General features: G+C 39.8%; 1 protein-coding gene across 1 annotated transcript in view; it reads left to right on the top strand.

Annotated features, from left to right (window-relative positions):
• The window catches only part of LOC119490583, a 51204-nt gene extending 33114 nt beyond the window's left edge, over positions 1 to 18090 (top strand). The window contains exons 11-15 of the mRNA XM_037774087.1: positions 6356 to 6514; positions 7117 to 7201; positions 7505 to 7644; positions 15341 to 15364; positions 15658 to 18090. Of these exons, the coding sequence (XP_037630015.1) occupies positions 6356 to 6514; positions 7117 to 7201; positions 7505 to 7644; positions 15341 to 15364; positions 15658 to 15758 (509 nt within the window). The 3' untranslated portion in view covers positions 15759 to 18090. The remainder of the gene's footprint in view (positions 1 to 6355; positions 6515 to 7116; positions 7202 to 7504; positions 7645 to 15340; positions 15365 to 15657) is intronic.
• Positions 18091 to 20001: the final 1911 nt, after the last annotated feature.

Here is a 20001-nt window from a genome sequence, read left to right on the forward strand (position 1 = left end):
GAGAATGGGTAATAACTTGAACTGAGAATTACATTTTGACAATTTTGATACTAATGTTTGTTCAGAATATTAGTGGTTAGATAGCTTTTTGATATGTGTCGGTTTTGTGCAAAATAAGGAACTCTAAAATTAGTGAGGAGGGAATTTTGATTTTACAAGTGTAAGATTTATGAACCACCATCACCATATTAAAACCCCCTCTAAAAATAAAGTCTTCAGTTTGTTACATGAATTTGACATAGATCTTTAACAACATTTGTCATTTCAGTAATCAGATTTTTGTTTTGGTGATAGTTATTATACCCATATATATTTTCTAAGATCAGAAAGTGATCATTAACTTCAAACACACAAATTACCCAGTGACCAGAAGAATCCTTCTTAGTGGTTACCACCTTCCCAGGAAAGTTATTTAAGAGTATGGCGACACCTGCTGACCTATTTGTACCATGGCTAAATAGTATTTTGTCTCCCCACTGGTTTGACCAAAACTTTTCATCTGTGTCATTAGAGTGAGTTTCTTGAAGAAACTTTTTATTTTCATTTTTTACAGAACAAGAAAGTTGATTTCCTTTCTATAGAATCTGGTAAACCCCTAGCATCAAGTGATACAAAAGAGAACATAGAATTAAAGGAAAACATACAAAGAACAGAATAAAAAAAATAAGAAAGAAATGCGGTTAAAAGTTTAAGGATGTAGGTTTCATTGAGAACATTTTAAAGTGGAACAAGTTTTTTTTTTCCCCCTTTCTTTCCTTTTTTTTTACTACAATGCAGAATATACACTTCACTGGCAAAGTGTGCAAGTTTCAGTTGTAAATATTAATGTATACCTCCTGGTGTGAGACTCTCAAAGATCTGAGAGCATGAAATAAGTGACATGTTGTTACCTTTATCTGATCTAGTCTGGAGTAACCCTGTTACCATTGATATAGCCCACATGGCCTTTGTAGTAGATATTCTTCCCTGCCACTCTGGCTTGCTCCATCTTTGGCCTCTCTGTCGGCTTTGCAGGAGTCCTGTTTGAGGTGGATTCCGATATCTTTGCAGATCTTGGAGTTTTTGGACAGCTTCCAGATGACATCACGGTGATATCTCATGACGAACTGGATGATGATCTGCCGGTGTCTCCCTTGTTCTCGTCTTCCGAGGCGGTGAACGGTATCGAGTGAATACCGTTCACCGCCTCACCGAAGAAAAAACGAAAAAAAAAATATCAACCACTGTTTCCATGGATGAAGCCCACTGTGGTGTGATTCTGGACAAGAAACTGATGATTAAGTCTCGGATATGTTCGTCGTCTTTTTCTTTCAGGCCTTGTATTTTGAGATGCCAACGTCTCTTGTACCTCTCCAACTCCGTTACTTTTTCTTTCAGCTTCTCGTTTTCTTAAAGGAGACGGGGCATTTCTTTTCCCATTACTTGTATCTTAGTTTTAGGTCAAAAGTTTTTTTTTAAGGGCGCAGTTTGTACTTCACGGCGGCTCGTGCGCTTTCCCAAAGGTCCACTTTACTATTTTAGGGTGCTTTCACATTAGGGACCCGGGCCCGGATCCGAGTAAACTTGTCCCCAAAGTCCAGTTCGATTGATTAGTGTGAACCTTCATAACCGTACTCGGGTCACGGTTCGTCGATCCGTGCCCCGAGTCCACTTGAAAAGGTGGTCTGGAGTACGGTTCATGTGTACTCGGGTACAGTCCGCATCAGGTGTGAAAGCCAACCGTACCGAAACACGGAGATGGACCACTATTTAACGCGAGTAATGTTAGCAGTTAGCGAGTAGTTGAGAAAGGTCAGTCTTTTTCAACGCCGCTGGTCTCCTTAGAAATCTGTATCCACCTTATTCCTAGCCCCCATGATGCCTTGTGTGAATTATGTCTGTAACTTCCGTCGTGTCACTGAATCGTTTTCCATGGTAACGCTACTCTAATCGTCTCTTCTAGAGCGATTGTATTAATAAATCTAGTAAAACATGTGTGAAGACCACCTATTACAGCTCAGACAGGATCATGTGATCATAGCTCTGCCTTCTACTATGGAGGGATGGAGGACGACCTGAAGAAGTGGCCTCAGATAACCTACACTAGCATATTTAGCTACGTTATTGACTCCGTTGCTACAGACGGTGAAGAGATGAACAATCTGAAAAGCTCTGAGGTAGATCAGTACTTCCACAGTAACACGGTTTAGTTTTTTACACACAGACAACCGTACTTAAACTATCTGTAGTCTGATGCTGGCCTGCACTCCGTGCCATGAACTGCCTTACATTTTAAACTGTAGGCTACAGAGAATACTGAAAGTAACTGGCTGTCATTAAACAGACGCTACAATAGAGTCCTCCCTACACATGAAATCATAGCTGATGTTCTCCTGGCTCCTCTGTCGGTTCTTTAAAGGACCCGACGTCTCTTCTCCGCTGCTCTTTATAGCCCAACTAACGTACACTAACTATTTATATTCGGTACACTAACGATGCTCCGTACAGATGACATTTTCCCCGGAGGAGAAGCTCCAGCCCTGACTGCAGCTAGAGAGGGAAGATGACTAGAGCAGCGAAAATGTACATTTAAACTTAATTTATGCTTCTCACAGTACTGTAGTCTGTATGAAATGACTATTATGCTATCACACGTTGTTAAATATATCACCCTTTGTTGAATAAATGCTTTCAAACGGGCATTTTAACCTCAGTGGTGCTCACTGACTGCTTACTGCAGCAGCAGCTGTCAACACACACGCTGTTTGCACGTCTGACATAACGTGTACGGAACACCGTACCACAGCTCCGCTATGACATTTACGAAAATGACAATTTAACATTAGTTAAATATCTGTTAAAAATAAAGCAGGATTTTGTCAAATGAAGGAGAATTACTTTTCGCTATGGTTAGTCTATGGGACTAACTAGCTTACTGCTACTTCCGCTACCTCACCGGAAGTTACGCACATAATAATTTCTACAGTAACCTAGGTTACCTGAGAAGAAGGAGAAGAAGAAGATGAAGAAGATAAAGAAGATGCCCCACCAATGCCAACATGGCTGCTGACGGTTGGGACCGTTAGGGACTTTCGTGTTAGCTGTGTTGTGCTAGTTAGTGACGCTAACTGTTAAGCTAAATACATTTTGTTTTTTTGTTTTTTTTTAATCCAAAACAGTACTATTGTATCCAATAATCGATGACACTATGTGATAGCTCGTGTTATCATGCTTCCAACTTTGGCTGTCTTCGGTAAGTATCGAACACGGAAGTCCTGTAACGCTAATGTTAGTTAGCTATTAAGCTAATGTTAGCTTAGCGACGTGTTGTGCAGACTCGGATATAAGTTGACAACACAACAATGTACAAATGATTTGCGAGCCCTATTTTCAGAGATTGTTTCGCCCTATACCGTCTGTCTTCTACCCTTATTATCCTCTACCGTAACAGCTCGTATGTAGGTGCTAAATTAAAACAGTGAAACTAACGTTACTGTTTCTTTAACAGGGTATGTTGCTGCACTCATGGCACCAGTGATGTGCTGTCTTCCTGAGGAATATGAAACAAGGAACGGGAGATGCTGTCTGAAATGTCTCAAAGGTAAATTATAACTCTAGCCTCGTCTTTCAGGAGCGATCTGCAGTGCTAGTGTCTACAGTTCAGGAAGAGATGGAGTTGTCACGGGTTGTCACCATGGCTGTATTAAGAAAACCATGACTGTGAAAACAGTTTGGTGTTTGTGTTGAAAACAGGAACGTGGACTTATTTCTCAATATTGTGTTATTACTGCGGAAGTTGGACCAAACCCAGTTTGAACCATTGGAAGTCATAAGTCTCTGAAACTTGTGAAAGACAAGAAAGCTTGTTTTCATTACTAGATATTAGTGATGGCGAGCTGAAGCTTCATGAAGCTTTCCAGCAAATTGGTTCAGAAAAGGCTTCATTTCTCGAGGCTTCATGTGCACGACACCATCTGGTGACCAAAGAGTGTAAAACAGGCAGATATGATCTTAACCATGTGATCTGTGATATACTGTATTTTTGCGCAAGTAAAGGCTGTTGGGAATGACTATAAACAATGAAAAATATATATAATATATAATATGTCTCTTTTCTAGTAAGTATATTATGAGTGTATATAATATACATGTATAATAAACTGTAATTGTTTTGTGAGGAATGCATCTTATGTGTGTAAACCAATCCTTTGGTCAATAATTGTATTGTAGTGTAATATAATATAATAATGGCAGGAGGGGTAATATTAGTGTTCTGTGTCACTTCCTGAAAGTGGTATTGGTTCAACCAGTGAAGGTCTGAACTACTTCATGAACCAGTCACGCGGTATGGCCAGGCAGCGAGGCTTCGGGCGTCATAAATGAAGTCATTGGTCTAAAACGATACAAGCCTCGATACGCGCATCTCGGAAAACTTCCTGGATTACTCGACACGCACTCCGAAACCTCGGCACAGCACGTAACATCACTACTAGATATGTTTAAGTTAATTTGAGATAGCCCTGTTTTTATGTATGCATTTTATTTCTGTCATTTTTTAACCAACCTGAGGCAGAACATTTTGATGAATAAGACATGTATATATGCCTTGTTAGTTTGTACTTGTCATGTTCTCAATATAAAAAAACTCAATGGAAGTAACGTTACCCATATTAACCATCAGTAACCTTATACCTATCTCATGATCGACAGGAATTCACACTAATGTGAAGCAAAGACGTTAGAACACAAACCATGGAACCAGGCTGAACACACATTTATGCTAAATCTGGGCTAGAGAGGCGTAGTCCCCTTCCAGTGGACCCCATGGGACCTTATTTTGGAAAAAATATGTACAGTGGTCAACAGTGAGAGACAAGTATTTATTTTTTCCTTTTTGAATTGCACCATGAATCACACATATGATATTTGTCAATGTAAAAGATAATTTTGCAAGTCAAGAAAGTCTCAGTTTGTCGTAGTATCGTTTAGTTTTGTGTGAAACCGTTCAGTGAACTACATCTCTCGTCTCGCACAATATACATAACCAACATTAGCTACCTAGCTAACTTAGCTATGTTCCATGCACAAATTAAACATTAGCCTACCTGATGTGTTTTATTCAGCGACACCTGGTCTTTTTATCAGCCGGGAAGAAAAAGAAGGATCAGACCCGTTGCTGGTGTGAGTTCATCCCTGTAGGAAACACACAGGCATCGTAGCTTCAGCTACAGAGACGTTACTACAAGACCTTTGGGTGTGTCGTCTTTCTGATTACGTATTTTCACAGTCTGATACTTCCAACAGTTTCACAACAAAGTGTGATTTTATTGACTTGCAAAATTATGTTTTAAATCAACAAACATCATCTCTGTGATTCATGGCGCATTTGAAATGGGATCAAACAATTATTTGTCTCTCGCTGTTGACTACCGTACATATTTGTTCCAAAATAATGTCCCATGGTCCACTGGAAGGGGCGTGACTTCACCTCTCTATTGGTAGCATTTCTATTTTCTTATCTACAGTTTCTTATCTTCTGCTTTTGTAATTGTTACTTCCTATCATGTCTTGGTGATCATGTGACGCTGACAGCGTGTTTTTGTCTTGAACAGGTTCAGTTGTTCAAAGAGACTGCACCCAGCAGTCAGGCACACGGTGCAGCTACTGTGGGAATGTGACTTAAATGAACCAACCCAATGGCCTGAGTAACTGTTTCCTCTGCACCTCCTGTGACCAAGGTATGTCCACAATGAATTGATTTAACATTTCTGTCTTTCATTCTTATTGACAACCTCCAAATTCAGTTTGATTCTGACTAATGCGGTAACGTGGAAAAGGTTTGATCGAATTAGGATACTGGGCAAAATTTAAACGTATAAACAAATTGCAATAAATAAAAATATATTGCAGCCCTGCTAATGGATGCAGTTTGATACAAAATAAATAATGTGTATCATTATATTTCTCTCTTAATGATCAATAATTAAATTTCATAATGTAATTGCAATTGCAGTTTACGTTTTGTGATTGATTTCATTTGAAGGTTGCACTCTTTAATTTTAAGATGTGTAAGTGAGCGAACAACCTAAAAACCCACACAACAGCTACAGGAGCTGTGATTGGCCAGCTCCTATGTGTTGGTCAGGAGTTTGGCCAATCAGAGCTCCTGCTGCAGCTCTGTGGGTTGGATTTCATTCGACCAAGTAGCACATAATCACATTATTTCAAATATGATTTAAAGGAACAGTGTGTAGCATTTAGGGGGATCTATTGACAGACATGTCGCCAAATCCTACACACTGGCCCTTTAAGCTTGCATAAAATGTATAAATGTATGTTTAACAACAACATGACTATTTTTCCTGTTTGCTTTTAGGTCATGGTCTCTTTGCCCAACAGGAGTGCACAGCCACAACTGACACAATTTGTGATGTTTTAAGTGGCTATTTCTGCAAAGATTGGATGGATGATGCAGGATGTAGTTTAGCCAAAGAACATACTACATGTGCACCTGGTCACAGGATAAAAGTACCTGGTAAGAAAAATTCAAGTCAGACTAGTCCGACAGTGAGTATGTTTACATGCACAATACTATCCTTTGGCACATAGTGTAGCCTGGTTATTCAGCTCCATGTTTACATGGTACTAATAACAGTATCCAAGTTTCTGAGCCTCGGCGACAGTTCAGAACTTCAGACACGTCTTTGACTCCTCCAAATCCAGCAGTTTTATTAATTTCTGTCAGCCAGCTTGGCCTGGACTGCTGCATTTACCACACTGCTGTATTTCGCCTTTCCATCTGATCATCAGAAATGGAAGACAAGAGTGACAATACAGTTTGTATGTGTACCTGTGTCAGGTTTTGACTTTTACTTCAGCATGCAGACATCATTACATCATTACATCAAGTATCATCATATTTTTTACTCTATAACTTGAAAGTGTTTCCTCTATAGTGCCTACTCTATAACATATTTAGGTTTCTGACATGCTTGGTACACTCATATCATAACTGGGGGACTAGTGTGCATGTTAAACCACTCAATGAAGACACTGAGTTGAGTCTGATAAATGATGGATCTTCACCAGATGTTGGGTTCCCGTGTTATTAATCTCACTTTTGTCTGTTTCTCTAAGGAACCAGCAGAACTGATACAGTGTGTGAACTTTGTCAGCCAGGCCATTTTTCACAGGATGGCCTGTATTGCACAGCTTGGACTAGGTAAGACATTGTTTGTACAGTAATTACTCAAAAAAGTAGGGTTTTTCCTGACCTGTAGCACAAAATGTTGATTGTTGATCATTTCCATCCACAGGAGATTCAAACATTGCCAATCCCCCAGTCTTATTTCATCTGATCTTTCAATAGACTTTTTTTGAAAGTGTTACTTTTAATATTGATTTTTTTTTAATTAGTGTAACATTAGCCACTTCGTCTTTTTAACATTATGATGACACTTCAAATGAGTTTTCATTTGAAACACACAAAGTATTAAAGTTGTCTTTCATTTCTCTTTTCCGACAGTTGCTCAGCAACCCAAGTACAGATCAAAGAAGGAAGCAGCAGCAGTGATGTTGTCTGTGGAGCTGCTTCAAGAATGCATTTCTTCTGTTTTATATCTGTTATTATCACCATGCCATTATCATTAGCACTTGTGATCGCAGGTTAGTGCTTGTTCTGAATCTCTAATTTGATCTAATATATAACATTATTTCCATCCATTTTTTTCTCCTCGTTGCCTTCAGTGGCTGGTCACTAATGGTTTTAGCTAATATGTTTCTTGCTTTTGGATTTCAGGCAAAAAGTCTTCGAGAAAATCAGGTACGTTGGGTCAGTTTATTTGTCCTTAATACATATTTTTTAAGTTCTCCGTATGCAAATGTGTCTCAAATGTTTTCACACAACGGGCTGCACTGCATGAAATTCTACACAAAAATGTTCCAATGTCTTATTTAATTTGTCTTCTTTTTCTCCACCTACATATCAATCAATTAATTTTATTTATCACGTGAAATTAGTTAAGGTACAACTCCAGTGAAATGCAATCCCGTTAGCTTACCTTCAATTTGTGCATTATTCACCATAAAGCAAACGCCTCCTTCTTTTCTTCCTGCCAGAGACCTCTGCTTAGTCATATCGGCACACAGTAAAAGAAAAAGACTCACCAGTCTGAATGACGCCGTCCGGCACTGCAGGATCCAGCTGTTTGGACCAGAGACTACATGAACTCAGTCACATGATCCTGGAGTCCTTATTTCAGTCTTGTGGATTTGTATTTTACACACACAGAGTTTTGAGAAAAACTTTTCACCAGCCTGAATGAAAGTCCAGAAACAACCAGAGGCAATATGTCTACATGTTGGACGTACATTCGTGGACACGATATCTCAGGAACGCCAGGAGGCAATTTCTTCAAATTTGGTGTAAACGTCCACTTGGACTCATGAATGAACTGATTGGATTTTGGTGGTCAAAAGTCAATGTTTTACAGGATAAAATGATGAAGTGAGGACATTTTGGACAGACGTGGATGTAAATTGTATCTTGACTGGTTGGTAGAGGCATGCAAGCGCGAGGCGGTAATTGCAGTTGTTTTTACAATCAATTATCACGCCAATTATATGCACTTTCAACATCATTAATCATAATTTTTAACTGACTACTGATTTTTCAATTAACGGAAATATTATGAACTTTGTTTTATTTAAATACAATGGTATTGTTAATATCCAACCATTTCTTTAAGGCTTTTAATTCCCTTTCCGCTGTATTTAGGAGCTGTTCAAAACTTTTGCCGGAGCCGAACACAGCACTAGCTAGGCATAACAATTGTGCATTTTGAGATAAAAGCAGTACATTTGTCACCATTATAAGTTTATATTGTATGAAAAGATATAGATATCGGGGCGCTGCAAATTTGGCCCCAGAGGAATCACCTTTTTCAATCACTAAGGAAGGCAAAACATCAGGACTTTTCATTGTCAGGTCTCTTGGGGAATACAGCAGCTAACATATACTGTGAACTTTTTAAGTTTTTAAGAGAAACTGATTTAGTTTTCCTCATTAGTTGTTTTTTTTTCCTTTTGTTTCTGCACAATCTCCTGTTCCACACTCCAGTCCAATTGGTGGCGGTGATGCACCTCTAAGCTGGTTTGGCAACCGCCAATAAACACAGAAGAAGAAAAAGAAGAAGAACATTACGCCACACCCGTGATAACATGGCTGTTGACGGTTGGGAAACGTTAGGTACTTTCCAGCTAGCTGTCTAGTGAGGCTAACTGTTAAGCTAAATACATTTTGTTTGTGGGGGTTTTTTAATCCAAAACAGTGCTATTGTATCCATGCTTCCGACATTGGCTGTCTTTGGTAAGTGTCGTACAATAACGGAAGTCCTGTAACGCTAACGTTAGCTATTAAGCTAACGTTAGCTTAACGTTAGCTATTAAGCTAACGTTAGCTTAACGTTAGCTATTAAGCTAACGTTAGCTTAGCAACATGTTGCGCAGACTCTTATATAAGTTAACGTTATTGATAGATGTTTGTTATCCGTCCTCTCGGAAATGAATAATGTGCCATAAAACAAACACACGTCATATAAATAAACAGACAACTATAATACCACCGACTCCTTTGTTCAGAAACAGAAACAGAAACCAATGTGTTTATTACAGTTAGTCCTTCTCTGTCTAATACCCTCAGTTTGTATTGTTACGTGTGTGCTGTATAGTAGTGATGGCGAGCTGAAGCTTCATGAAGCTTTCCAGCAAATTGGTTCAGAAAAGGGTTTATTTCTCGAGGCTTCATGTGCACACGACACTACCTGGTGGCCAAAGAGTGTAAAACAGGCAGATATGATCTTAACCATGTGATCTGTGATATACTGTATTTAGAGTCAGTAAAGGCTGTAGGGAATGACTATAAACAATGAAAAAAAAATCTATTACCATGCAATCCATTTATGTCTATATAATATATAATGTCTATTTTCGAGTAAGTATATTATGAGTATATAACATACATGTATAATAAACTAATTGTTTTGTGAGGAATGCATCTTATGTGTGTAAACCATCCTTTGGTCAATAATTGTATTGTAGTGTTATATAATATAATAATGGCAGGAGGGGTAATATTAGTGTTCTGTGTCACTTCTGGAAAGTGGCATTGGTTCAACCAGTGAAGATCTGAACCACTTCATGAACCAGTCACGCGGTATGGCCGGGCAGCGAGGCTTCGGACGTCATCAATGAAGTCATTGGTCTAAAACGATATAAGCCTTGATACACGCATCGCAGAAAACCTCCTGGATTACTCAACATGCGCCGCGAAGCCTCGGCACGGCACGTAACATCACTACTGTATAGACATCAGACAGTTTGTGAATTCTGTAAAACCCATATCAGTTCTTAATTATGCATGGTGTGGATATCCTACACATAATACTCAATACGTTGCCAGGCTGCTTTCAGGCTATACAGTTGGACCTAGATATGGAGATAAAAAAGAAAGACATTGAGGAAATTAGAGAGAGAGAAGTAAGTTATCATTACGATGCGAACCGTAAGCATGTATGTAACATAATGTTGTTGTATACAGTATATACACTGGTCACTGACACTGAAACTGACGTTACTGTTTCTTTAATAGGGTATTTTGCCGCCTTCATGGCACCAGTGATGTGCTGTCTTCCTAAGGAATATGAAACAAGGAATGGAGAATGCTGTCCGATGTGCCATGAAGGTAAATTACAACTGTCTAACGTTATCAACAGCCAGCATTAGCCTCGTCTTTTAGGAGTGATCTGCCAGGAAGATGGAGTTGTCACGGGTTGTCCCCATGGCTGTATTAAGAAAACCATGACTGAAAACAGTTTGGTGTTTGTGTTGAAAACAGGAACTTGGACTTACTTCTCAATATTGTGTTATTACTGCGGAAGTTGGACCAAACCCAGTTTGAACCATTGGAAATCATAAGTCTCTGAAACTTGTAAAAGACAAGAAAGCTTGTTTGTTAATTTGAGATAGCCCTGTTTTTATGTATGCATTTTATTTTTGTCATTTTTGTACCAACCTGAGGCAGAACATTTTGATGAATAAGACATGTATACATGCCTTGTTTGTTTGTACTTTTTTTTTAACCAACAGTAACCTTATACCTATCTCATGCCCGACAGGAATTCACACTAATGTGAAGCAAAGACGTTAGAACACAAACCATGGAACCAGGCTGAACACACATTTATGCTAAATCTGGGCTAGAGAGGCGTAGTCCCCTTCCAGTGGACCCCATGGGACCTTATTTTGGAAAAAATGCCAATCAACGTCAATTGGGGGGTGGGGGGAGCGTGGGGGTGGGTGGGGGTGGGTGGGGGAGTGTGTGCGTCTGCGGAAATCCGCCACCAGCTCTTTTGTTTTCCCCGCATTGAGCTGGAGGCGGTTCCGCTGGCACCAGTCCACAAAGTCCTGAGTCAGTCCTCGGTACTCCCTGTCTGTGATGAGGCCGACGATTGCAGAGTCGTCAGAGTACTTCTGCAGGTGACAGGTTGGTGAGTTGTGAGTGAACTCTGCAGTGTAGAGGGTGAAGAGGAACGGAGCCAGGACCGTTCCCTGCCGGTCCCCCGTACTGCAGACTACCATCTTGGACACACAGTCCTGAGTCCTCACATACTACACACATCATTTATTTTGAAAATGTTTTTTAAACAAAAATGTGTTATACAAATAAAGAACTCGTTTAAGGAATAATTAATTGCGTGGGTTGTGTGATTAACGTTAGCGAGTGTCGGTATGCGGACGAGAGAGAGAGCGACGGCAGTAATGTTATAGTTGTGAGCCTAGCAGTGCATTTTCCTACACTGGCCCAATAAAGACCTGAAACAAGATTGTTACTGACTCTATCAGATACAGTTTGTTATCTTCTGCTTTTGTAATTGTTACCTCCCATCATGTCTTGGTGATAATGCGACACTGACGGTGTGTTTTTGTCTTGAACAGGTTCAGTTGTTCGAAGGGACTGCACACAGCAGTCAGGCACACGGTGCAGCAACTGTGTGAATGGGACTTATATGAACCGACCCAACGGCCTGAGTAACTGTTTCCTCTGCACCTCCTGTGACCAAGGTATGTCCACAATGAACTGATTGATATTTCTGTCTTTCAACCTCCAAATTCAGTTTGATTTTGACAAATGCGGTAACGTGGAAAAGGTTTGATTGAATTAAGATACTGGGCAAAATTTAACGTATAAACAAATTGCAATAAATAAAAATATATTGCAGCCCTGCTAATGGATGCAGTTTGATCAAAATAAATAATGTGATAATGTACTGCTATGTTGGCAGCGTGTTGCTGAATAGTGAGCAGTAATAATTCAGGAAATGTCCTTACAGGTTGTGTTGTAACAGGTATGTGCTTTATATGGAGCCTTGAGTGCACCACAGGGATATAATAGATTTTCACAGTGTTTAATTGTAAATAATATAATATACCTTATTGACCAATAAAAAAGCGATACAAATAAATTAATTAAAACTGAATTTAAATAGCATGTTCTGAAGCTCCAAGTAAAAAATAAAACAATGTATCATTATATTTCTCTCTTAATTATCAATAATTAAATTTCATAATGTAATTGCAATTGAAGTGTACATTTTGTGATTGATTTCATTTTAAAGTTGCACTCTTTAATTAAATAATACATTTTATTTGGTGGCGCCTTTCAAGACACCCAAGGACACCTTACAAGGATAAAATTAAACATAGACAGATAAAAACAACTAGACATGACGGAGACATATTTGTGCAGACACGTATGATGAACTATAGAGAGTACTATAGAGAGTAGGCCAGTTTGAACAGGTGGGTTTTGAGGAGGGATTTGAATGATGTGAGTGTTAGACCGCCGGATGTGTGGAGGGAGGGAGTTCCAGAGCCTGGGAGCAGAGCAGCTGAACGCCATAGATGGGGGTGGTCAGAAGACCAGCTGATGATGAGCGGAGGGAACGGGAGGGGGTATAATCCTGAAGGAGGTCTGTGAGGTAGGTGGGGGCGAGGTTGTGGAGGGCTTTGTAGGTGAGATGCAGGCGAGATGCAGGCTTTTGTAGTCGATCCGGTATTTAACAGGGAGCCAGTGCAGTTGGATGAGAATGGGGCTGACGTGGTCGGAGGATTTGGTGTGGGTGATGATCCGGGCGGCAGAGTTCTGAATGATTTGAAATCTGTTGAGTAGTTTGATGGGAAGGCCAATTTTAAGATGTGTAAGTGAGCAAACAACTTAAAAACCCACAGAGCAGCTACAGGAGCTCTGATTGGCCAGTTCCTATGTGTTGGTCAGGAGTTTGGCCTTTTAGATCTCCTGCTGCAGCTTTGTGGGTTGAATTTCATTCAACAAAGTAGCACATAATCACATTATTTCAAATATTATTTAAAGGAACAGTGTGTAGCATTTAGGGGGATCTACAGACATGGAATATAATATTAATAAGTATGATTTCTTTAGTGTATAACCACCTGAAACTCAGAATTGTTGTATTTTTGTTACCTTAGAATGAGCCGTTTATATCTACATAGGGTGCGAGTCCTGTTCACAGAGCTGGTCACCATGTTTCTACAGTAGCCCAGAACGGACAAACCAAACACTGGCTCTAGAGAAGGACATTCATGTTTTTGCGTCGGCCACCGTTGTTCTCCCACATGCTCAGCACAGGGAAGAAGATTCAGTAGATGCCACCAAATCCTACACACTGGCCCTTTCAGCTTGCATAAAATGTATAAATGTATTTTTAACAACAATATAATGATTATTTTTCTGTTTGCTTTTAGGTCATGGTCTCTTTGCCCAACAGGAGTGCACAACCACAACTGACACAATTTGTGATGTTTTAAGTGGCTATTTCTGCAAACAGTTGATGGATGGTGCAGGATGTAGTTTAGCAGAAAAACATTCTCCATGTGAACCTGGTCAGAGGGTTAAAGAACCTGGTAAGAAAAATTCAAGTCAGACTAGTCTGACAGTGAGTATGTTTACATGCACACTACTATCCTGGTTTGACACATAGTGTAGCCTGGTTATTCAGCTCCATGTATTCATGGTACTAATAACAGTATCCAAGTTTCTGAGCCTCGGCGACAGTTCAGAACTTCAGACACGTCTTTGACTCCTACAAATCCAGCAGATTTGTCATTTCTGTCAGCCAGTTTGGTTGGCCTGGACTGCTGCATTTACCACACTGCTGTATTTAGCCTTTCCATCTGATCATCAGAAATAGAAGACAAGAGTGACAATACAGTTTGTATGTGTACCTGTGTCAGACTGGTGTCAGATTTTGACTTTTACTTCAGCACACAGACATCATTACATCACATCAAGTATCATCATATTTTTTACTCTATAACTTGAAAGTGTCTCCTCTATAGTGCCTGCTCTATAACATATTCAGGTTTCTGAAACCAGGATATGATGACCTGGGCCTGTGTTTATCAGGCGTCTCAGTAACCCTCCTAAAAGTTGACCTAGGACTAAAAGTATTCATATCTCAGGACTGATTTCCTGCACTGACATGCTTGGTACACTCATGTCATAACTAGGATACTAGTGTGCATGTAAAACCACTCAATGAAGACACTGAGTTGAGTCTGATAAATGATGGATCTTCACCAGATGTTGGGTTCCCGTGTTATTAATCTCACTTTTGTCTGTTTCTCTAAGGAACCAGCAGAACTGATACAGTGTGTGAACTTTGTAAGCCAGGACATTTTTCACAGTATGGCCTGAATTGCACGGCTTGGACTATGTAAGACATTGTTTGTACAGTAATTACTCAAAAAAGTAGGGTTTTCCTGCCCTGTAGCACAAAATGTTGATTGTTGATCATTTCCATCCACAGGAGATTCAAACATTGCCAATCCCCCAGTCTTATTTCATCTGATCTTTCAATAGTCTTTTTTTGACAGTGTTACTTTAAATATTTATTTGTTTTTAATTAGTGTAACATTAGCCACTTCGTACTTTTAACATTATGATGACACTTCAAATGAGTTTTCATTTGAAACACACAAAGTATTAAGGTTGTTTTTCCTTTCTCTTTTCCGACAGTTGCTCAGAAACCCAAGTAAAGGACAAAGGAAGCAGCAGCAGTGATGTTGTCTGTGGAGCTGCTTCAAGAACGCATTTCTTTTGTATACCGCCTATTATCGGCGTGCTATTATTATCATTAGCACTCGTCATCACAGGTTAGTGCTTGTTCTGAATCTCTAATTTGACCTAATATATAACATTATTTCCATCCATTTTTTTCTCATTGCCTTCAGTGGCTGGTCACTAATGGTTTTAGCTAATATGTTTCTTGCTTTTGGATTTCAGGCACACTGTCTTTGAAAAAAACAGGTACGTTGGGTCAATTTATTTGTCCTAAATACATATTTTTTAACTTCTCCGTATGCAAATGTGTCTCAAATTTTTCTACACAACGGGCTGCACTGCATGACATTCTACACAAAAATGTTCTAATGTCTTATTTAATTTGTCTTCTTTTTCCCCACTTACATATCAATCAATGAATTTTATTTGTCACGTGAAATTAGTTAAGGTACAACTCCAGTGAAATGCAATCCCGTAAGCTTACCTTCAATTTGTGCATTATTTACCATAAAACGCCTCCTTCTTTTCTCCTGCCAGAGACCTCTGCTCAGTCAGATCGGCACATAGAAGAAGTCTCACCATACTGAATGGCACCGTCCGGCACTCCAGGATCCAGCTGTTTGGACCAGAGACCACATGAACTCAGTCACATGATCCTGGAGTCCTTATTTCAGTCTTGTGGATTTGTATTTTACACACACAGAGTTTTGAGGAAAACTTTCCACCAGCCTGAATGAAGATCCAGAAACGACCAGAGGCAATATATCTACATGTTGTAAGTACATTCGTGGACGCGATATCTCAGGAACGCCAGGAGGGAATTTCTTCAAATTTGGTGTAAACGTCATCTTGGACACAAGAATGAACTGATTGGATTTTGGTGGTCAAAGGTCAATGTCTAACAGAATAAAATTATGAAGTGAGGACATTTTGGACAGACGTGGATATAAACTGCATCTTGACTGGTTGGTGGAGGCATACAAGCACGAGGCGGTAATTGCAGTTGTTTTACAATCAATTGTCACGCCCATTACATACACTTTCAATGTCATTTATTAAGGCTTTTAATTAACTACTGATTTTTCATTTAAATGAAATATGAACTTTGTTTTACTTAAATTCAATGGTAACTTGTTAATATCAAACCATTTCTTTAAGGCTTTTAATTCCCTTTCCGCTGTATTTAGGAGCTGTTCCAAACTTTTGTCAGAGCACAACACAGCACCAGCTAAGCATAACAATTGTGCATTTTGTGATAAAAGTAACAAATTTGTCACTAGTATAGGTTTATATGTTATGAAAAGATATAGATATTGAGGTGCTGCAAATTTGGCCCCTGAGGGCCAGGGCAACCATTTTTCAAATTCCTAAATGTTGCAGAAAACTGACATTATGACTCTTGATGATTTCTTTAGAACGGCAAGATCTTCAGCTTTTCCATCGGTGTATTTCACTTTTCATTAGCAGTAAAATTGATGAGATATCGCTGGATAAAGTTCTGGGTCGCCAGTAACCTGTAATCACAGTTAAAGTGATTCTGAACTTTGGTAGAACTTTGGGTTTTATCGCTAACTAGCCAGGGCACATGCACAACTATAGGTGAAAATCGTCATCAATTACTACCGTACTTGCATGAGCGGATTACGGTTTGTTATGCTTTTTTTCTCTCTCCGTTCACTCCCGTTGATAGCGAAACAAATCTCTAAATCGCACTTAAGCGTTTCTTCACAGCGCCTAAGCCAAATGAACCGAACAAAACTTGTTTACGGGCACGCTACTTCGGTCCTCTGCTCTCTGTGTTGGTGGTCATCGAGAGCAGGGCTAGCTCCTCCTCCACATTAGAGTTGGGCCAGTGTAAAAACTTTCAAACTTTCACAACACTGGACCTTTGCACCGAATTTTACCACTAGGTCTCGCACTTGACTCAGCAGCCACAACTCAGTGGAGCGACTTGTCACGAAAATGAGAATAGCTGGGCTGCGGTCGAATAGTCCTTTTTGCTTAGGAAGGTTCCTAACGGAGTGAAATGACCCAGAAGTACCTCAGAAGCAGCCTTGATGAGAGCTGTTCGAATTCTCCAAATGCAAAGGAAAGGAGCTTCAATGCTTCCTTTATTATCTCCTTTAGCATAGGATGCACTGGACCATTCTTTACCAAAGGAAAAGAGAGAATAACATCCAACAGTTCCTTGCGGCCGCGGCATTTAAAGCGACTCACCGTTTGGTCGTCCCTGATAACAAACGATATGCTTATCTTGCATATTATTTTCATACGCTCATACACTCATTGGGATTAATATTTCTATATATATAATATATGTTTAATATTAGTAGACAGCGACAACCATTTCGTTTCACTTTATTTTTAATTAATTATTTATTTCGAACATGTAACAAATACCTCAGTAAAAAACAAAACAAGAATAACATAAAATGAACAGTAAACAATCAATTAACAAATAATCAACATAAATAAATATTACATGTCCGAAAAGAAGTTGGATGAAGTATATGGTCCTACACCTTCTCCATAACTCGGTACAATTAACTCAATTTTTATCATATATTCTTTTATTTATTTCAATTCGTCCATATTTCATACAGTCTATGGGACAGACGCTTCTGTTACCAAAGACATCTAATCCTATTGGAGTTGGCACCTTGGCGTGGTGGATTAGCTTGTGTGTCTCGGTGACCCTGTGAGCTATTCCGACAGAAGACTAATTTTAGTTTCCTTATAGGTTCAACCAGGTCGGCTTGGTCACAGGCCAGAGACCAGACTAATATCAACTCCCCTGCTCAGATTTGCAGGTCATTTAAAAAATAAAACAGTCGTATGAACCTGAAGTGCCTACCCAAACTAAGAAGTTCTCATGCGACCTGTGACTAGAGGTTACTGCCAATCCTGAACTTTATCTAGCGATATCTCTGTCACTTGTACAGATAATAAAAAGAAAAGCACACTGATAGAAAGCTTAATATCTTGCCGTTCTAACGGTGTATTGGTTGTTATTCTGTCATGAAGGTAAGGGGGTGAAGTTTGACCCTGAAGTGACCATGCTCCTTTTATTTGGTCATAAAAAAAATGTCCTGCAACAGTTAGGAATATTTAGTGCCTCTTTGGCAGCCATTTTGAGAACTGGCCCCCAGGGGCCAAATTTGCAGCACCCCGATATCTATATCTTTTCTTAATGTATAAACCTACATCTCTGCCAGATTTGTTGCTTTTATTGCAAAATGCACAATTTTTATGAATATTTCAGCTTAGCTGCCCCGCTATATAGAACACACACAGTATAACACATTCTGCAGCCGTTTTCTGCATAACAAGCCCTACTGATAATACTTTTGGCACTCCTAAGTAACATGTTGAATATAGGATTTAGACCAATGTGTCTCAATATTAACTTAAAGGGACTGTTTGTAACTTCTTACACATATAAATCAATCTGTGTCGGTGTCACATGCGCTTTCGCGTGTGGCTACGCTGTTCAGACTCAGACTCCAACACAAACTACATGGAAGCACCAAAACTGTTAAGTTCTATCTAGTGAAGCCCGTCTTGCAAAACAGTGTTGGCCGCGGTCTGAGGACGCGGGGGAGACCGTAGCTTTGGTCTCCAGGGCCGGAGTCTCTGCTGTACTCTGCTCCTCTGCCTGCCTGCCTTCAGTCACAGCTCGCTCCACCTCACGTGCATGCGCGCACACTACACCCTGCAGGAGAGTTAGTTTAGCTCTGAGAATATCTAGTGAATGTACAGTGGACTTTTGTGCAGAAATAAATGCTGCAGCTCCTCCAGACCAACAGAGGTTTTCCCTGTCTTGTGATGTGACGGGGCTCCGCAGCGAGTTACGTTATCGTCTCCGACCGGGTGCCGGCGTCTCCCTCCCACCGCGGTCGGGAGGCTGTAGCAGGAAAAGCCAACATTAGGATCAGCACTGATTCATGGAGAAACCTTCGTCTGGTCAGCTAACATTACTGCCAAGCAGGTGAAATATAGAGTGATATTGTGGTTTTAGCTGACGTGTGTCGCCTCACAGATTTGACGGATGCTCGCTCACATTCACGTAGCGCGTGCACACGGGCGAGCGCGAGCAACAGGACACTGACTTTTCTCTGACTTAAGGTCCACAGGTGTCGCTGTTTCAACCAATTTCTGATTCTTACAAACAGTCCCTTTAACTAACCTTTGACCAGTGTGTTCATGTTGAATCTTGTACAGTAATAACCTACATAAGTAAACAAGACCATAGTAGCTTTAATTTTACTTTGATTGATTGAACATGTGTTTCACTTGCTAGACCAGACTGAAGGTAAATACAGTCAGAAAGTAAAGATGGCTTCAGTACAGGTCTGACAGCATTGCCAGGGAATAGAAGAATAAATAATAAAAGATGTCTACTTTCTAGGTTGGGTGGTACTGTAGAGTCAAATCATTGATTGCAAATGACTCTAACGAACATATCTCGGTTCCCTAATATTTCTGTTGTCTACATACATCTATCAACAATGACATTAATGACAATGCTAATGAGTGCAGAACAGATCTCTATCCTTCAACACCTCGGCTCGCTGGCCACTAATAGAAAATCTTGTAAATAGTAAATGGACTTGCATTTATATGTCACACATTCATACACTGATGGCAGAGGCTGCCATGCAAGTTGCCAACCTGCCAATCAGGATCTAATCTAAATACTCAAGCACCTGTATAAAATGTAATGCAACACAACAGTCATGTAAAAATACTACTTTAATGAAGGTAATTTCTTTTGAGACTGTGTCAGAGAGGTGTTGATATAAACAGGTCATTTTGACTCCGCCATAACTGTAGAACATTTATTTTTGCTTATGTTTTCTGGGATGATTTGCAATAATTGGTTG

This window comes from Sebastes umbrosus, chromosome 6 (assembly GCF_015220745.1).
Source record: "Sebastes umbrosus isolate fSebUmb1 chromosome 6, fSebUmb1.pri, whole genome shotgun sequence".
Taxonomy (NCBI): domain Eukaryota; kingdom Metazoa; phylum Chordata; class Actinopteri; order Perciformes; family Sebastidae; genus Sebastes; species Sebastes umbrosus.